Source organism: Thamnophis elegans, chromosome 2 (assembly GCF_009769535.1).
Source record: "Thamnophis elegans isolate rThaEle1 chromosome 2, rThaEle1.pri, whole genome shotgun sequence".
In the NCBI taxonomy this organism is placed as follows: domain Eukaryota; kingdom Metazoa; phylum Chordata; class Lepidosauria; order Squamata; family Colubridae; genus Thamnophis; species Thamnophis elegans.
Window position 1 is genome coordinate 142122551 of NC_045542.1, and position 20222 is coordinate 142142772.

General features: G+C 40.4%; 1 protein-coding gene across 1 annotated transcript; it reads left to right on the forward strand.

The window, feature by feature from the left end:
- The first annotated feature begins 432 nt into the window (after window positions 1-432).
- LOC116524020 (zinc finger protein 845-like) lies at window positions 433-20175 on the forward strand. Its single transcript, XM_032239117.1, has 12 exons — window positions 433-619; window positions 2039-2624; window positions 2915-3029; window positions 3144-3211; window positions 4301-4430; window positions 5648-7114; window positions 7462-7590; window positions 13492-13949; window positions 14225-14324; window positions 14445-14512; window positions 16152-16281; window positions 17239-20175. Exons 2-12 carry the CDS (start codon window positions 2211-2213, stop codon window positions 18549-18551), a joined length of 4392 nt encoding a protein of 1463 aa, XP_032095008.1. The 5' UTR covers window positions 433-619; window positions 2039-2210; the 3' UTR covers window positions 18552-20175.
- Window positions 20176-20222: the final 47 nt, after the last annotated feature.

The following is a 20222-nucleotide window of genomic DNA, read 5'->3' on the forward strand; positions in this document are numbered from 1 at the left end:
GGAGGGCCACAGATGGATTTCAGAGGAAGGTGAGAATGTAATGACATGTATAATCCTGCTTCTCTAGGACACTGCACTCTCTCTCTTTAACCCTTTGAGTTTTGCAGGAGGTAAAACCGGAGGAAAGCCTTGAAGGGAAGAGATCCAACTATGGTGCTGGGTGACTGGTGCATGTTTTCCCATTCAAAGGGAGGCAGGGGGTTCTGACGCTGAAGAAGTAAGAGATATATGCCCTCAGGTTTAACCTTCTGAGTCCATGGATTGGGAGAGCCCTGATCCCATGCTCCCCTGCCCCCCTTTCTATGCTCGTAACAGGCGGGGGTGATGGGAGGAAGCAGATCTCCAGACAAGGCTGTTTTGCCTCCAGTTGTGTTGACCCCAGAAACAAATCCAGATCCCCAGGAAGAAGAAAGGTATTCTGGGGTAGGCAATCACGCGCCATTTCCTGGGGAAATCTCGGTAGTGGGAGAGGGTGAGCTTGCATGGCAAATCACAAGCAGGAAAGAAGAAAAGTTTTACAAGGAAGTAGATGCAGAAGATTGTGCCTGCGTTCTTACTATGGGCTGGATGCCGCTAAAATAGGGCTTGGGTCATCTGCTGTTCAATTTGTCTTAGGAGGGTGAGTGAACCTCGAAACCATCTCCAATCTACGTTCCTTCAATCCTTGTGTTTCACACGAACTCACCACATGCAGTTACTGTCTGGGCTTAAGGCACGTTTTTGTGAACCTCCCTGCCTATAATAATGTAATTTGACTCTTAAAAAGCAACTAGACTCACTTGGTTTTCATTTTATGTGACCTTTCATGGTTTGCTAAGGTGTTCGGGGATTGGCATGTTGTGTAAACCCTGCCTGCAGGTATATAGATATATAGAATAACATATATATTGGAGGTCTTCTAGTCCAACCCCCTGCTTAGGTAGGAAATCCTATACTATTTCAGACAAATGGTTATCCAATCTCTTCTTAAAAACTTCCAGTGTTGGAGCATTTACAACTTCTGGATGCAAATTGTTCCAATGATTAATTGTTCTGTCAGGAGATTCCTTTTTTGTTCTTGGTTGCTTCTCTCCTTGATTAGTTTCCACCCATTGCTTCTTGTCCTGCCTTCAGGTGGTTTGGAGAACAGTTTGACTCCCTCTTGACACTGCTATCATGTCACCTCTAGTTCTTCTTTTCATAACACTAGACATATCCAGTTCCAGCAACCGTTCTTTGTATGTTTTAGCTACCAGTCCCCTAATCATCTTTGTTGCTTTTCCCTGCACTTTTTCCTAGAGTGTATATGTATTTCTTGGTTTTTAAAAGCCCTTCTTTGGGGGAGAAAGAAATAGGGGGGGGGGAGAGAAAAGTGTTCTGAAATGCATTTATTCAGTGCATTTCATCCCAATTTTTGATGAGGGTCAATCCCATAGTTTGCAACACACACGCAATCACACACAGAAACGACCGTATTTTTCAGAATATAAGACTCACCTTTTTCCCTCAAAAAAGAGGCTGAAAATGTGGGTGCCTCTTACACACTGAATATAGCATTTTTAGCCTCCTGAAACCCCACCCGCTTCACCAAAATGGCTGTGTATAGCTTGTAGGAGGCTTTCAGAGAGCTCCTGGGGGCTGGGGATGGCAGAAATGAGTAAAAAACAGACCATTTTCGGCTCAATCCCCCCCCCGCCCCCAGGTTTAAGGTTTATTGACATTTGTATGCCGCCCATTCCCTAGGGACTCTCTCCCAGGAGCACTCTATAAGCTTTCTAATGCATGTTTGACAAAAAACGGGCCTGTTTTCGCGACAAACTGGCTGTTTTTGGGAGGTTTGCAGAGTGCAAAAACTTTTCTTAAAAATTTGCCTCCTCAAAGCCTTGGTATGTCTTATACTTCAGTGCGTCTTATACTCTGAAAAATACGGTAATTGCTGAGTGCCACTGTAATTCTACACTAGCTCAGAAACATACTTCCTTCCAGAAGTAGGATTATTATTGAATGGTTAAATGCACCACTTTCTAATTCTTGGCATTTATTTCGTTTTTGGTCTCAGATACGTAAACTGGAAGCAATTTGTACAGCCTTTCATCTTCAACAAAGGGGGCTGAATGGTTTGTTCCGGTTAGTCCTGAGGCTAGATCAATGTTCCAATGAATGAAAAAGCATTTGGAGATCCTCAAGATTCCTTCAACCTATTTGGAATTGTGTTATAGGAGAGAAGAAGAATGGCAAGCCGTTTAGCAAATGAGAGAACTGGAAAAAGCCCTTCCAATGCTCAGTCTGGAATCCACGGGGAGATCTCGGCAAGAACTGGGCAGAAGATGCTGGAAGAAGGAATTATCGTTTCACAAGTTCAGGCTTTGAATTTCAGGAGCGTCCAATATCAGGAGGATGAGGGTCCCCGAGGACTTTGCAGCCGACTCCACTACTTTTGTAGTCGATGGTTGATACCAGAAAAGCACACAAAAGCACAGCTACTGGACCTGGTTGTTCTGGAGCAGTTCTTGGCCCTTCTGCCCCTGCAGATGGAGAGCTGGGTGCGGGAATGTGGAGCAGAGACCAGCTCCCAGGCGGTGGCCCTGGTGGAAGGTTATCTCCTGAGCCAGGCAGAGGAGAAAAAGGAGCAGGTTGAGTCGCAGGTGAGATAATTTCATCTCAGGAGCCTAGAATGGGTTTAAATGTAATAAACAATGTGTTTGAATTCTATGCTCCTCATTACCAGTTCTCTGGTATTAATAAGATTTCATTAATTCTTGAAGGACATTGTTCCATTATCCATTCTTAGAAGAAAGATTTGGGGCAGCCTTTTCCTAACCCTAACTGATGGACATTGGGTGTTTTCAAGTGGTGTTGAAAAACAGAACAAGAATCCATTTCATGGTTTGCATTGTCCTTTCATTTTTATTCTTTTCTCTGCTTATATTTCAAGCCCTTCACTGTGGAGAATAGAGATCCTGAGAGAAGGAGACATCTATCCGATACCCCCCGGGAACTATTTTTCTTAAGGATTACTCAGGATGACACAAATCAAGAAGCATCCAGAGGTAATACAAGACTCTCCCATTCCCCATAAAGATGTCAGCTGTCTCATCTTCTCTATGTCTTTGCTATTATAGCACACCTCCACCTAGCATTTTAAAAGTCTGTCTCCCTCACAGGGAAGAATAGAGGGATGCTGACTGTCCCTTATGATAAAGATGAAACAATGGCGGAACCTACAACTCAAGTAAGAGAAGGAAAATTATTCATTAGATTTGTATTCTCCCCTTTCTTCAAAAAAATCAAGTTGTGTACATTGTATTGTCTCCTTCCATTTTTTCCCTCTTGTTTGGGCAGCCTTATTTTCATGTCCCCAAGCAACAAAAATTCAATGAGATTCTTATTAGGATTTTTTTAAGACCAATATTTAAAAAAGTATTCTTTATGCTAATTATACTCCATACATTTCAATAACTACTTTTTTACAAAATCCTTCACGATGCCCATTCTTTTTGCCTTAATTTAGGCAAGGATGCTTTAAAAAATGACGTAATATTCATACTGGTACATTACCATTTGAAAAAAAAGCTTTGTTGCAAAGTTTATATTGTATTTTACAAATACAATGTTTACATTACAAAGACATAAGAAAATAAATTCATCAGATTAAAAGATAAGTTAAAATTGATTGAAAGTGGCCGTATAGAAAAAGCTTGGTACAAAAATTGTTCTGAAAGTCCCCTTTGGCTACAAAGGTTAAGAAATGTTCTCCTTAGGAAATTTTCTGTTTCTTTGTCTCCTGTTCAGCCAATGGCTCAGACTATTAGCAGTTTCCTTGCTATATGAAGAGTTTTGTGTCTCTGGATATTGATGGCACTTTACCAAATCTTCCAATACACACACACACACACACACACACACACACACACACTTATTTCTGCAAACATAGGAAGGATTACTGACAGATGGTGTTTCCAAGGCCCACCTGCCAGATGACTCTCTCCAGATGCTGAGATTCTTTTGATGGTGGATGGATTAATGGATTGAGAAGAGTATTTTGAGAGTGGATGGTAGATGTATCAATCCAGAAGGAAACACGGGTTACCTTTACTGAATGGTATCAAAAGTCCTGTAGAATCAATCAAGATGATAAAAGCTGCCTAAAATATTTTCTCAGTCAAATGCTTTCTGTTCTGTCCATTTTCTCATCTCAATCCTGGTACCCTACTAAGCATAGACCTTAGCGCATAACTTTGCTTTGGGAATTTCTAAAGAATGGGGCAGTTCTTTCAGTCCTTCCTAGGCCTATTCTGTACTTTTTTGTTTTTGTTTTCAGGGTTTTTTTGTGCCCTTTGAGGAGGTGGCTATTTATTTCTCCGAGGAGGAGTGGTCTCAGCTGGATTCTGACCAAAAAGCTCTGCATTGGGAAGTCATGCTGGAGAATTATAAGAACGTGGCTTCTTTAGGTAAGGTTTTTTATTCCCCAGTCAGAGTTCAGGAAAACATGTTGTAGTAAGATGCCATTGGCTGTTTCTTATTTAAAAATCTCCAAATAGAGGTCATCTCTTGAGAGGAAAAAGAAAAAAGATATGCTGTTTTACTGCTCCTAGTATGGAAATAGATCAATGGCTTTCTGCTTAGATGCATCCTGTGCCATTTGACATCTGTTGAGTTTTTCTATTTCTATTTAAACCTGTCAGTGATAAAGTAATTCCTTGGTTTGAGATAATGTTAAACTCTGTTATAGAGATTTCATATTTTTGGGCCAGGTACTTCTGTATCAGTACTATGAAGGATTACAATTCAATTAATTTTTGGCTTAATGGACTTTCCTTCCATTTAACTTCTATCCTGAGTCTTGGAATTAGGGCAAACTGGTGCCATTTTTCTATTGCAAACATGCTGCTTAGGATTAATACAAGAACTCTTCTTTTTTTCTCTCTGCAATCATGTGATCTTTGGCAGGAAAAAATCAAAACACAAATGGAAGGTAGCTTTGTATAGGAAGAAAAAAATGAGTTTCAAAATTAATTCTCAGAGGGCTCTTCCGGAATTGGCCCACCTCCAATGAATCTTGGGTTTTCTATAAATGCTTTCTTGGATGTTTCTCCTGGTTTTTAAATTTAAATTTTGTTTTAGATGTTTGAAAGCTTTGATGTCTCATGAATAGAGATATTATAATTTATATACCACGCCATTGTAAGTATAAAGGTAAAGGTAAAGGATCCCCTTGCATGTATGTGCTAGTCATTCCCAACTCTAGAGGGCAGTACTCATCTCCGTTTCAAACCCGAAGAGCCAGTGCTGTCCGAAGACATCTCCATGGTCATGTACTAAACGCCAAAGGTGCACAGAACACTGTTACCTTCCCACCAAAGGTGGTTCGCATTTTTCTACTTGCATTTTTTACATGCTTTCGAACTGCTAGCTTGGCAGAAGCTGGGACAAGTAATGGGAGCTCACCTGGTTATGCAGCGCGAGAGATTCAAATCGCTGAACTGCCAACCTTTCTGTTCAACAAGCTCAGTGTCTTAGTCACCGAGCCACTGCATCCCTTATAAGTGTACAAATATGCAATATATTGGAATTTTGCACAATATCAGAGGGACATTCATATGACTTCTGGAAAATTGACCTTTTTTCATAACCTTGCTAACATTTTTATTTCTCCTTTCCTTTGAAGGTAATAATGGGCAGGAAAATAAAGAGTCAGTTGAACTATTCCAAAAGTTCAGACATGGGAACAGAACAGAGAAGCCTGCAAATCAAATGGAACAACAAAGGCAAGAGAAAAAGCCGTCAAACAATTGGAATAAGGAAAGCTCATCTTCAGTTGATGCTCAGTTGCAAGGCTTTCTTGACCAACTAGGAAAAATAGAGAAAAAATATATTGGGAAAGGTATAGGACTATTCAAAGACATATTAGATGTAAACGAATATTATCCAACCCAAGCCAAACCAGAACCCTATATATGCAAAGACAATGGAAAAAATTACAATGGGACTTTTACCCTTTCTAGGGAAAGAGTGACATCTCATAAAAGGATGCACGTAGGAGAGAAGCCGTTTAAATACTTTGAGTATGGAAAGCACCAATGGGGTCATCTTATTTCCCATAACAGTAAACATATAGAGGAGAAGCCGTATAAATGCCTGGTGTGTGGAAAGGGCTTTAGCCAAAAAAGCACCCTTATTAACCATCAAATGATCCACACAGGAGGGAAGCCATTTAAATGCATGGAGTGTGGAAAGGGCTTTAGCCAAAAGAGCACCCTTATTAACCATCAAATGATCCACACAGAGGATAAGCCATATAAATGCATGGAGTGTGGAAAGGGCTTCAGAAGAAACAGTTATCTTAGATCCCATCAACGCTTCCACGCAGGGGAGAAGCCATATAAATGCATGGACTGTGGAAAGACTTTTAGTTTCGACAGTAATCTTACTTCTCATAGAAGGATCCACACAGGGGAGAAGCCATATAAATGCATGGGGTGTGGAAAGGGCTTCAGTACAAGCAGTGCCCTTACTCTCCATAAAAGGACACACACAGGGGAAAAGCCATTTAAATGCATGGAGTGTGGAAAGGACTTCATAACAAGTGGTGCCCTTACTCTCCATAAAAGGATCCACACAGGGGAGAAGCCATATAAATGCATGGAGTGTGGAAAGAGCTTCAGAACAAGCAGTAAACTTACATCCCATCAAAGGATCCACACAGGGGAGAAGCCATATAAATGCATGGAGTGTGGAAAGAGCTTCAGAACAAGCAGTAAACTTACATTCCATCAAAAGATCCACACAGGGGAGAAGCCATATAAATGCATAGAGTGTGGAAAGAGCTTCAGAACAAGCAGTAAACTTACATCCCATCAAAGGATCCACACAGGGGAGAAGCCATATAAATGCATGGAGTGTGGGAAGGGCTTTAGCCATAAGAGTGCCCTTATTACCCATCAAAGGATCCACACAGGAGAGAAGCCTTATAAATGCATGGAGTGTGGAAAGAGCTTCAGAACAAGCAGTAAGCTTACACCCCATCAAAGGATCCACACAGGGGAGAAGCCATATAAATGCATGGAATGTGGAAAGGACTTCATAACAAGCAGTAAACTTAAATCCCATCAAAGAATCCACACAGGAGGAGGCATATAAATGCATAGTGTGGAAAGACCCTTAGTTCCAACAGTCATCTTCTCATAGAAGGCTCCACACAGGGGAGAAGTCATATAAGTGTGTGGAGTTTGAAAAGGGCTTTAGCCAACAGTCTTAATTCTCATAAAAGGATCCACACAGGAGAAAAGCCATATAAATGCTTGGAATGTGGAAAGGGCTTTAGTCATCTTACTTCCCATAGAAGGATCCACACAGGGGAGAAGCCATAAAATGCATGGAGTGTGGAAAGACCTTTCGTAAGAACAGCCAATTCCATAGAAGGATCCATACAGGGGAGTAGCCATATAAAGGCAGTGAGTGTGGCAAGACTTTTACTTACAGGAATCAACTTACTGGTAATAAAAGGATCTAAATGGGAAAAACCATACAAATCCTTGGAGTGCAGAAAGGGTTTCAGCCAAACTAGCAATCTTACTTCCCATAAGAAGATATGTACAAGGGAAAAGCCATGTAAGTGCATGCACTGTGGAGAGAAAGCAACAGGAGGAGTGATATAATTTCCCATACATTTGGGTGAGAATCTATGTTAATTCTAGATTTAATTACTTAAATCCATGGATTTTCTTTTCAAAAGTGAGTTTTCAGGTCAGTTATTTCTTTCCACTTGATCACACACCAAGTGTTTAAAATGTCCTTCTTTTGACTAATCTTCTTAGAATAGTTTTCACCTTCCTTCTCATTCCTTAAAACATTATCATTTCATTAAACAAACCTATATCCTTTATCCTCACAAAAATTTGGAAACAATGCACCAGAGAAAATCAAAATTATAATCCAGACAGTTCGAGTTTCATCAAAGTTTAGAATTGGAATGATGTGATGGAATGTAATACTGTCCTGTTGAGATGAATCCTGTTGAGATGAAAGACGGGTAAGATCCAATGAACCCACAGTCATAAATCAAAACTGGGAAAAGACAAAGAATCCTATAAGAATAATATTAATAGACAGATCTGGATTTTGGCAAAAAGAAAGAAAGAGAAAAATAGAGGGATGAAACACTAGCCCCCCCAAAAAGCCATTTGTGTGAAATAATTTGGACAGAAAAGGAGAAAGCAGAGAAGTGACAAACCCACTGAAATACAAACTCTAAATTTGGTTTTGGATTTGAAATAGAAACCAAACATTCCGTCGAGATTTCCTTCATCCAAATTTCTAACTAATATATCTTAAGCAACTCCAAGTAATGAAGGTGGAATGCAACAAGGGAGAAAAATCAAGAAAAAAGCACTATTTTCTCACTGATAACTGATAACCTAATCTTACCTGTGCAGGAAGATTTAATTAACCAACTGCCATAAATCAGAACTTGGAAAAGCAGAAGGCGAAGAGAAACATACCCGAGTTTGGCTATATGAAAGTTTGGTCCAATTAATATATTTTTAGCAATTATAATCAATGAGAGGTGGAAAGTAGCAAGGGGGAAAAAAATCAAAGAAAATACAAAGGTTTTTTTTCTGCAAAAGATCAAGATGGCCTCCGCTTCTCTTCTGTTTTACATTAGCTGAATGAGTCAAATTTAAGAGGGACCAGAACTTTGAAATAAGAACTTTATAACTAACTGCAATTTTGGAACTCGACATTAAGGAAGAACAAAAGAACAAAATGGCACTTGCCGCTCTTCTTCTCCACAGCAACGGAACTAGCTAAATTTAAGGTGGACCAGAAATCTGAAATAACAACTGTATAATCAACTGTAACTTTGGAACTGGACATTATGGAAAGGTGGGAATTTGAATAACTACATGAAATTATAAAAAAATATGCATAAATCATTAAAATCAATTCTAAATAGAATTCTGAACTCAGAGAAGCAGGAATTTAAGGAAGAAGGGGGAGAGATGATGAAGGAGTAGAAATGGTGAGAAATAAAAAGCAGACAAAAAACTTCATTGGGTTTGGCAGTGGTATAGGGAAAATTGAAAAGTGGGGATGTGTCCCAACAAAAGGAAATAAAAAGCAGACAAAAGATCTTATGGAGATTGACAGTGGCATAGGGAAAACTGAAGGAGGGGGTTACACCCCAACAAAGGAAAATATAAAAGATTTATTTGACAGTGGCTTGGGGAAAATTGAAGAAGGTGGATGTGTCAAAACAAAGGAAAGGGAGAAGACAGGAATAGAGAAGTGGGACAAAAGACTAGGAAAAATCAGACAATTAGAAATTGTTATATGGGGAAAGATAAAGCTGAGATATGTGGTTTACTCCTAAACATGACAATACAATTGAGTTGCTAATTGATTGAATATGATAACAGAAAGATAATTAAATAAAGGTTAAAATATGGACAAATATGAAACTAATGGGGAGATTCTAAAGCAGAGGTTTGTGATTCACTTTTATACATGATCATTAAATTGAGTTGCTAATTGAATATGACAAGGACAATTAAGCATGGGTTAAAATATACGAAACATGGACATATATAGAACTTCTAAGATGATGAACAAAATGAGATGTTTACTGCTTGTTATTCAATATAGTAGATTAAGGGAATTGTAACGAACATTGAACAGCAAGGATTGCTATTTTTAAGACAATTAAGGGTAATCTAAGCCAAGATATGGAAAAATGGAGAGGGAATATGAAATATACCTACAATGGGAAACTATTCAGATTTAAAGACAGAATCACAAATTAGGGGTGTGTAAGGATGCATAATTATATAAATATAATGATGAGAGTATCTGGGAATTGTAACCAGATCTACATCTCGTCCAAAATTAGGCTGTTTTTTTTTTTAAAAAAAACCACAATTACTATATATGTATATTTTTTTCCTCCCTTAAAAAAAGGAGGAAGATATATGTTAATTAAATATGTATATTGAAAAGGAATTATCATCAACATAAAATGGAGCTCGCTCAGAAGCTGAAATATACCAAATAAATGAGATGAAGAATGGTGTAAAGTAGAGGAGAGTGGCAAGGGAAGAAGAGAGGGACAGGAGAGAGGGCGGGGGGGGGGAGAGGAGAGAAAGAAGGTGTGAAAAGGGGAGAGGAGAAGGAGAGAGGAAAGGGAAGTAAAGAATGACAGAGGGAAGAAAGGAGGTAGAGAGGGGGAGGAGAGAGGGAGAGGAAAGTTATGGATAAGGTACAAATATGGTGTATGAAGAGCAGAAGAGCCAATAATTGTTTTTGGGAGTTGATGGTAAGGTGAGTTGATGTAAACATTTAATAATACAATATGATGTTGGCTGTGTAATAGTATATATGTGATTATATGCTATGAAAATGGAAAAATAAAAAAACTATATATAAAAAAAAGTTGGATACAATGCACCAGAGAAAATCAAAATTATAATCCAAAGACAGTGCAAGTTTCATCAAAGTTTAGAGTGTGATGGAATGTAATACTGCATTGTCCTGTTGAATAATTGTGATATTGAATTAAAAGTGACAAATAGGAGGAGTTATACTTTTAATTTTTCATTACTTCCTCGCTTTCTATTTTTTTCCCTAGTTGGGGATACTCGGGAAAATAACAAAGAAAGTGATGCTTAACATTGCAAATGATCAAGCAGGAAAGGTGACAATTGGAAATCAGTGGGGACCAAAATAAAATAATATCAAATTAAGAAAAACTATTTCAGAAAACTATTTCTTGTCCTCCTATCTCAACACAGAGAAATGGGAAAGGGAACTGCTCTAGGATGCAAAAACACCCCCAAATACCGTATTTTTTGGAGTATAAGACGCACCAAGATTTTGAAGAGGCAAATTTTTAAAAAGTTTTTGCACTTTGCGGACCTCCCAAAAATGACCCATTTTTTCTGAAAACGCACCCATGTTTGTCACAAAAAGGGCATGCATATCCTTTGGGGGGCTTGTAGAGTGCTCCTGGGGCTGAGGGGGATGAAAACGAGCAAAAAACGGCCCATTTCTCGCTCATTTGTGCCCTTCCCAGACCCCGGGAGCACTCTGAAAGCTGCCTAAAGGCTATGCTCGGCCATTTTAGTGAAGTGGGCAGGGTTTTGGGAGGCCAAAAATGCTGTATTCAGGGTATAAGACACACCCAGATTTTCACCCTCTTTTGTGGGAAAAAAGGTGCGTCTTATACTCTGAAAAATATGGCTAATCAAAGTTGCATTCATGGTGTAGAACTGAGACTTGAGGCAGCCAGTAACTATGCGAAAGCATGGAATGGAATAATACTCGGTCAAAGGCCTCTTGGTTTGAGAAACTTGTCACCTGCGGATCAATGGGTAGCCTGTGGGAAGAGCTGAAAGGATGAAGAATTCCTTTCTCACAAAAGGAGCCAGAGCGACAAGTTCCAAACAAGGGTTTTAAAAATAAAGGTTCAATGTTTATTACACTTGTACGCCACCCTATTCCCAAGGTTTTCTGTGGAGCCATGAGTTTTGGTTTTGAAAAACAATTTTCAAATTTGTTTTTGTCCTGCTTGTGCTTTAGTATCTCCCCCAGGTTTCTTTATGTTACCTTTCTAAAGACAGAGGAGTCACTTCAGATATATCTTTTCCTCCTCCTCCTTCCTGCAGCTTCTTATTGGAAGAAATATCTATCTGGTTCAGTTCCAAATGGGGAGAAAAACACTGGAAACATGCAGCTGATTGGAAAGATATTTTAATGAAGCAGAACCCTCAAGCATATGGTCCTGCTGTAGCTGACCAAATGGAGTGGAGAATGAGGGTTATTTATATTAAGAGGAGCCTTCCAATACTTGAGAGGCTGTCACAGAGATGTCAACCTATTTTCCAAAGCACCAATGGTAACATAAGTAATAGATGAAAACTTACCAGATAACCAGCCTAGAACCAAAGAGAAATTTCCTGACAGAACAATTAACTAGTGGAACAGCTGGATTCCAGATGTTTTTGGTGTTCTATCACTGCAACTTTTCAAGAAGACATTGGACAGGCATAAGTCTGCGATGGTGTGGGGTTTCCTGATGGAGCAGGGAATTGAGCTAAACAACACGCAAGATTCCTTCCAACTATGTTACTGGGTATTTTGAATCTCTTGAGTAAGAATCCTATTTCTTCTGGGTGCCTTCACTCCCTGAATAAAAGGATGTAGCTTTCTACAGGAACCCTTCTTAAAAGTGAAAGGGGGCACATGGGTGTAACTCTGTCAGAAGCAATTGGATAAAAAGAAGGGTTATTGATTTGGAGAAAAACAACCTCCTCCTTTCAGGGCCCTGATGGAAAAGGCACCGTTTCCACCCTTTGCATAAGCCCCTTCCATGCACACAGGAATCCACCAGGTGTGTCCCACTAAAACGAGAACCGGATGCCGTGCGATTCCCCATTCGGCCACTGGAGGGCGGACGCCAGAGGTGATTTACCATAAGAGAATGAGAGGGAAGTGACGTCATTGGATCTGACGTCTCTATTTAACCCTTTGAGCTTCGCAGGAGGTTTGAATGGGTGCTGGAAAGTCTTAAAGGGGGGAGAACTACAGGTGGGCAAAGTAAGTGGCGGGTTGAGTGTGTGAGTCTCCGCGTGCAAAAGGGGAGGGGGGACAGGGGGTTCCTGGTGCTAGAGAAGGAAGGGAGAGAAGCCAAGTCCCCATGCAGGTTCCGTCTTCGGAGTCCTGGGGGTGGGAGAGCCCGGGATCCCATGTTCCCCTGCCGCCCCTCTCCACGCAGGTGGCAGGCAGAGGAAAGCGGTGTTCAGGACGAGCCGCGTCGCCCCAGGAACAAATCCCCAGAGAGGAGGGAGGGTCCCGGGGGAATCCTCCGCCCCCAATAGCCTGGAGGTCGGAGATGGGGAGAGCCTGGAGGGCAAATCTGGAGCAGAGAATAAGGAGATGATTGCAAGGGAGGAACTGCAAGAGATTGTGCCCGCCTTCTGCTTATGTGCTGCACGGGACTAAAATAGGGTTGGATCCCCGGAGTTCAAAGCAAAACATCAAAAGCAGGTCACTTTTTTGAATTTCATTTTTTTTAAAGTGAACTTAATGATTTGTTCACCTATTAGAGTTTGGCGTTTTGGGTAAAATCTTCTTTGTAGGTAAATGCAGATCTAGGTTTTTATAAAGCAAGCCCTACTTTGTGAGAAAAAAAAGAAATTAAAATAATGATCCAAAATTTATTTATTTACACACATTCCTGCAAAAGGGCTAACTGTTCAACGTATACAATCCTGTACTGGCTCAGAAAAATATATCTTTCCATCAATTGTTCTTCAGGGGTAAAATCCACCATTTTGTGTTTAATCTCATATACAGAAATTGGAAACCATTTGCCTCTGGGAGGCAAAAAAAAAATTGGGCACCATTTATACTGACTCATTTGGAGGAAAACAAATGGACCACGAAGGCTGAAAGACTTGCCTGACTATTGTTACATGAATGGTACTATGAAAACAAAGGTGTTTGGAGATCCATAAGATTCCCTAGACCCATTTGGCATTGCACTACAAGACAGAGAAAGAATGAAAAGCCAATCTTTAGGAAGTGAGGGAATTGGAAAAGACCCTCTTGGTGTTCAGCCTGGGAGCGATGGGGAAATCTGGGCAAGAACTGGGCAGAAGATACTGGAGGAGGCAACCAGCCTTTCAGAAGTTCAGCCCTGGAAGTTCAGGGGCTTCCAATACAAAGAGAATGAAGGTCCCCGAGGACTATGCAGCCGACTCCATTCCTTTTGTAGTCGATGGTTGAGACCAGAAAAGCACACAAAAGCACAGATGCTGGACCTGGTTGTTTTGGAACAGTTTTTGATGCTTCTGCCCTTGAACATTGAGAGCTGGGTACGAGAGTGTGGAGCAGAGACCAGCTCCCAGGCGGTGGCCCTGGTGGAAGGTTATCTCCTGAGCCAGGTGGTGGAGCAGGAGAGGATTGACTGGCAGGTGAGAGACCTTCTAATCTAATGCACTAAATCTAACAGTGGGTTTGAATTCTTAACTCATGCCTACCAGAGTTCTTTGGCATTCATTATACATGGAGATATTTCTAATTCTTGTAGGATCTTGTTCTTTTATTTGTCATAGTCGTTCCTTTCCTAATTTCCAGCTTCACTTACAGACTTCTGGGGCTTTGGAGGGGTGTTCACAGAAGAAGAATCCACTTTTTGATGTGTATTGTCCATTTATTCTTCTTGTTGTTTCCTGACTACTTTTTCAAGTCCTTCATGATGGAGATCAGAGATCCTGAGGGAAGGAGGCATCCTTCAAGTTCATCTCCGGAAATCTCTCAGGAGATTCCAAATACGGACACAACTGGAGGTAATCTAAAGCTCTCCCATTCCCCAGAGGGATCTCAGCTGTTTCATCTTCTCTATGCCTTCTCTTCTATATAGAATTCCCACGTTATGAATTATGCAGTATAAATTGTCTCCCTCATAGGGAAGAATAGAAGGCAGTTGACCCTTCTTGATGGTGGAACTGAAAGAATGGTTGAAGCTCCAGTTCAAGTAAGAGGAAATTAGTTTCTTAGATTTTTTAAAAAAATAACTTTTATTTTTATTTCTCGTATTCACAAATATACATTCTCATAAGTACTGTTAATATTTATGTGTTATCTTTTAACATTTATTGCAATTCATTTAAAAGTTTAAAAATACAACATTTTCTGGGCTGTTTTCTTTCCACCCCATCTATCCATCTTATTTGACAACAACCCTACTTCTTCTTCTGTCTCCTTTTCCTCCCAAGCTCCTCTCTTCTCTACCTTCTTCTCTCCTCCTCTCCTTTCCCTTTTCTTCATACCCTCCCTCCCCCACTCCTCCTCTCCTATTCCCCTTCCTACCCTCTCTCCTACACTTACTACCCCTCCCTTACTTCTGCTCCTTTTCCCTTTCTTCTTTCCTTCTCCTTTCTCCTCTCTTCCTCTTTCTAATTTCTCTCTCTAATCTTTTGGGTGGCATGTGCCATCTATGAAACATTTTATACAAATTTTCTTTATATGCTGTTGCCATTGTTGGTTTACACTTCCTTTCCCATAGTTGTTGCCATTTTTCTAACTGTCGTGTAACCAAAGTTTTTTGCCCATGCTATCATTGTTTCTTTTACTTCTTCTTCCTCGAATTTAATTCTAAGTAAATAACTATATAGTTTCTTAATCATTTTTTCATTTGTTCCCATAAGTATCTTATCCAATTCTGTGCTTCCCAAGTAAAAAACATTTTGATATCTTGATTGTATTTGCATTTGTGTAAACAGCCTATATCAATCCCTTGTTTTTCTAGTTCTATTTTCTCTTTTAGTTCTCCCCTTTCTGATAAAATATCTTTGTATCTAATAATGTTTCTCATATTACTAATATTTGGATGTGTCATTGTGGCTTCCATTGTTGAAAGCCACATTGGTATTTCCAAGTAGTGTTTTCCTTTCACTTTTTCCCATACTGTTGTTGTAATGTTATTTTTCATTCAGGAGTCAGACAGCCCACGGATAAAAACTGTTCGTCAGCCCATTTGTGTGGCTCCCTATGCTTCCATACCTCCTACCTGATGGTAGGAGAGGAAAGAAGGGCTGACCAGGGTGTGAGTCGTCCCTGAGGATTTTCTTCGCTCTCCTAAAGCAGGGAGCCCTAGCGATGTCGGCTAGCCCACGATGTTTTCTGCTGTACTCACCAACCTCTATAAAGTCTCTATCCACGGCTGTCAAGCCAGGATACCACACCGTAATGCAATGAGTGAGGACGCTTTCTATTGTGGACTGGTAGAAAGAGGTCATCAGTTGTGGTTCCATTTTATTTTTTCACAAGACCTTAAGGAGTCTGGCTTCCCATTATGCACTTGGTTTGAGAGGGCAGGCTGATTGGCATATGAGTGGAGTAGGCTCCAAAATACTTGGGGTGTGTTTGTCTGTCTGGCCACTAGATGGGGCAAGAGAGCAACAACAGTATAAAGTTATATGTTGTGGCAGGGCACTACCCAAAACATTTCTTCAACCCAAACCTTTTCTCTGTTTTCTCACATAAACCCTGTAATGCTACTTAGCTGATCCATTCATCTAAGTGCATAGCTTTGCTTTGGGAATTCATAAGTGATAGGACCTTTTTCTTAACAATTCCTCCTGGGCCTTCTGTGTACTCTCTTTCCCCATCAGGAGGGCCTTGTCTCCTTTGAGGAGGTGACTGTGTATTTCTCCGAGGAGGAGTGGTCTCAGCTGGATCCTGACCAAAAAGCTCTGCATTGGGAAGTCATGACGGAAAATTACAGGAACGTGGCCTCTCTTGGTAAGGGTATTTCCTACTCTGCAGTCAGAAACTTCAGGAAGACTTTTTGTAGTTGGATACCTCTGACTGTTTCTCATTTAAAAAATCTCAAATTGATGTCATCTCTGGAGAGGAAGCAGATAGAAATACATCGTATTCCTGCTCCTAGGAAGGAAATAGATCCATGGTGTTCTCTTTAGATGCATCCTGTGCCATTTCACATCCAATGTATTTTCTATTTCTATTTAAACATGTCAGTGGCAAAGACATTCCTCGTCTTGATGTAATGTTAAACTCCATCGCAGATTTCAGCTCTTTTGGCCCAGATAATTCCATATCATAGAAGAACACTAGTTTCTCCCCTCCTTCAATCATGTGATTTTTTGGGGGGGAAAATGCAAGTGAAACATAGTTTATGTAAGAAGAAAAAGCGGAGGTTCTGACCCATTCTGGAGAACCAGTAGCGGAAATTTTGAGTAGTTTGGAGTACCAGTAAATACCCCCTCTGACTGGCTCCCCCTCACCTATTCTCTGCCTCCTGAGTCCCAGATGATCAGGAGGGAATGGGGAGTTTGCAGTAACCTTTCCCTGCCATGTCCACCAGGCCATGCCCCTCCAAGCCACACCCCAGAACCGTTAGTAGAAAAATTTGAATCTCACCACTGAATTAGTACCCTTCCAATAAATAGGTTTTCTCCTAATACATCTTCGGATGCTTCCTCTGATTTTTCATTAGGTCAGAGCTGATCCTTGTTGATATTTGAGTATCTATGGATAATTATAAAGAAAAAGAATGTTTGGTATTCTTAAATTTTTATGGTTCATTAATGTGAGAATTATCATTTACACCATTGTAAGCAATCAAACATGCTATGTCTTAGAGTCTGAAAAGTTTCAGAAGGCAATAATGATGACTTCCGACTGATTGGACGTTTCCTTTAACCTTGCTGTATTGTTTATTTCTCTTTGCCCTTGAAGGTGATAATGAGAAGGACCATGAAGAGTCCAGAGAATCATTCCAAAGGTTCAGGCATGGAGACGTAATTGAGAAGCCTTCAATTCAAACAGAATTCCAGAGGCAGGAGACAAACGCCTCAAGTAATTGGAATAAGGAAAGCTCATTTTCCATTGAAGTTCACATGCAGGAACTTCTTGAGGAAGGGGGCAAAATACAGAAGAAATGTATGGAGAAAGGTGTAAAACTATCCAAAGACACATTAGAGGTAAATGAACACTATCCAGCCACATCCAAAGAACGGGATTATATACTCAAAGACAATGGAAAAAATTACAATTGGTGTTTCCCATTTTCTCAGGAAAATGAGTCTCTTATATCACAAAAAAGTTTTCCCGTCTGGGAGAATCTGGAGAACGGCTTGGAGAATGGAAATAGCTTCTGTGAAATAAAGTCTTTGACTGCTCAAGAAAGCAACCACAAGGCGAAACCACATAAATGCATGGAATGTGGAAAGAGCTTCAAGGTAAACTATTCTCTTACTCTTCATCGAAGGACCCACACAGGGGAGAAGCCATTTGAATGCTTTGAGTGTGGAAAGTCTTTTAGTCAGAGAAATCACCTGAAATCCCATCAAAGCATCCACACAGGTGAGAAGAAATACAAATGCATGGAGTGTGGAAAGAGCTTCACACAGTCCAGTGGCCTCATTAGTCATAAAAGGATCCACACAGGGGAGAAATCATTTAAGTGCATGGAGTGTGGAAAGGGCTTCACTACAAGCAGTGCCCTTATTCTCCACAAAAGGATCCACACAGGGGAGAAACCATACAAATGCATGGTGTGTGGAAAGAGCTTCAGCCAATCCAGTGGCCTCGTTATTCATAAAAGTATCCACACAGGGGCAAAGCCATATAAATGCATGGAGTGTGGAAAGAGCTTCAGGGTAAATCATTCTCTTACTCTCCATCAAATGACCCACACAGGAAAGAAGCCTTTCACATGCATTGTGTGTGGAAAGTCTTTTAGTCAGAGGAATCACCTTACTCTCCATCAAAACATCCACACAGGTGAAAAGCCATACAAATGCATGGAGTGTGGAAAGAGCTTCACCCAGCCCAGTGGCCTCATTAGTCATAAAAGGATCCACACAGAGGAGAAGCCATTTAAATGCATGGAATGTGGAAAGGACTTCAGTACAAGTAGTGCCCTTACTGTCCATAAGAGAATCCACACAGGGGAAAGGCCATTTAAATGCATTGTGTGTGGAAATTCTTTTAGCCAGAGCCATCATCTTACTCACCATCTGAGAATCCACATGGGAGAAATGATTTAAATGCATGGAGTGTTGAAAGAGCTTCAGAATAAGTAATAATCTTCACCATCAAAGGATCCACACAGGGGAGAAGCCATTCAAATGCATGGCGTGTGGAAAAAGCTTCAGCCACCCTAGTGGCTTCATTTTCCATAAACAGAACCACACGGGAGAAACCATTTAAATGCATGGAGTGCAGAAGGAGCTTCCAAATACACAGTCATCTTACTGACCATAAAAGGATCCATACAGGGGAGAAGCCATTTAAATGCATGGAGTGTGGAAAGTATTTTAGACAGAGCCATCATCTTACTTCCCATCAAAGGATCCACATAGGAGAAAAGACATTTAAATGCATGGAGTGTGGAAAGGGCTTCAATACAAGCAGTGCCCTTACTTTCCATAAGAGGATCAAACACAGGGGAAAGGCCATTGAAATGCATGGAATGTGGAAAGAGCTTCAGAGCAAGCAGTGATCTTACATCCATCAACGGATCCACATAGGAGATAAACCATCTAAATGCACGGAGTGTGGAAAGGACTTCACTACAAGCAGTGCCCTTTTGATAAGAAGATCCACACAGGGGAAAAACAGGAGGAGGAGAAATGACCTAATTTCCCATACAGCGATACACTTGGGTGGGAACAATATGTAAATTCTATAAAGTTACATTTATGAATTTTCCTATTTACAGTGATTGAGCTTGCAAAGGAATTGTCTGTCCATGGGATATGAATTTACTAACAAAAATAAAAAAAACAATGGATGGGTGTCATTTTAATTATGATCTGGATTATTGAAGGTGTTTACATTTAAGTATGATTTCTTTTCAAAAGTAAGATTCCTATTCTCCACTTGTTTCTTCTTCCCGTGTGATCACACTCAAAAGGATTTGAATTTCCTTTTTTTCCCTCATCTTACCCTTTCTGATTCATTAATAGACACCCAATTTATTAGAGTACTTTCCTCCATCCTCAGGAAAGTTGGAACAGTTCAGCCGAGAGATTGTAGGCCAGTGATGGCGAACCTTTTAGGCAAAACTATACACGTCTGCATGCCTTAACTGAAAGGTGTGTATATTTGCATGGAAACATGCCTTTGCGTGGACATGCACAAATGTGCATAGGCACGCATGTGTATCAGAGATCTGAAACTAGCTGGCTGGCGGGAGGTGGGGCATCCCAACGTCAGCTGCATGGCAAGAGGTAAGAAATGTGCCAATCACAAATCCGTGGGACCAAACTAAATAAGTTTGAGTTTAAAAAAATATTTCCGAAAACTACTTTTGATCTTCCTGACCACAAATGAGACGGGGAGCCATCTCTGTGATGTGAAGAATTCCAAAAGACTCAAAAGCTGCATTCCCAGCGTAGAACTGTGACCTGAGCCAGGTACTATGTATAGAGAAGCATGGAGCCTTATTTAGTGAAAGGCCTCATAATCTGAGGCAAATGTCACATGCACATCAATGCGTGAGAAAAGCTGAAAGGATGATGGATTCCTGTTTCTCTTAAGGGCCTAGAATGATGATATGCCTCCACTCCCAAATGCATGTGCAAAATCTGTTTTCAAGCATTACGATGATACAGTTTCTTTTTCTTGCTGCGCCATTCTTCCAATTTTGCAGGCACTGCCACTATAGGATTTAAGGCTATTTTAATAAACTTCAAACACATTCATTTATTATCTTT

Coding starts and splice junctions, on each gene's coding strand:
- LOC116524020 (XM_032239117.1), top strand. CDS start 2,211: ATGGCAAGCCGTTTAGCAAATGAGAGAACTGGAAAAAGCCCTTCCAAT. Junction 14,513..16,151: donor TGGTTGAAGCTCCAGTTCAA/GTAAGAGGAAAT, acceptor TTTCCCCATCAG/GAGGGCCTTGTCTCCTTTGA. Junction 16,282..17,238: donor CAGGAACGTGGCCTCTCTTG/GTAAGGGTATTT, acceptor TTGCCCTTGAAG/GTGATAATGAGAAGGACCAT.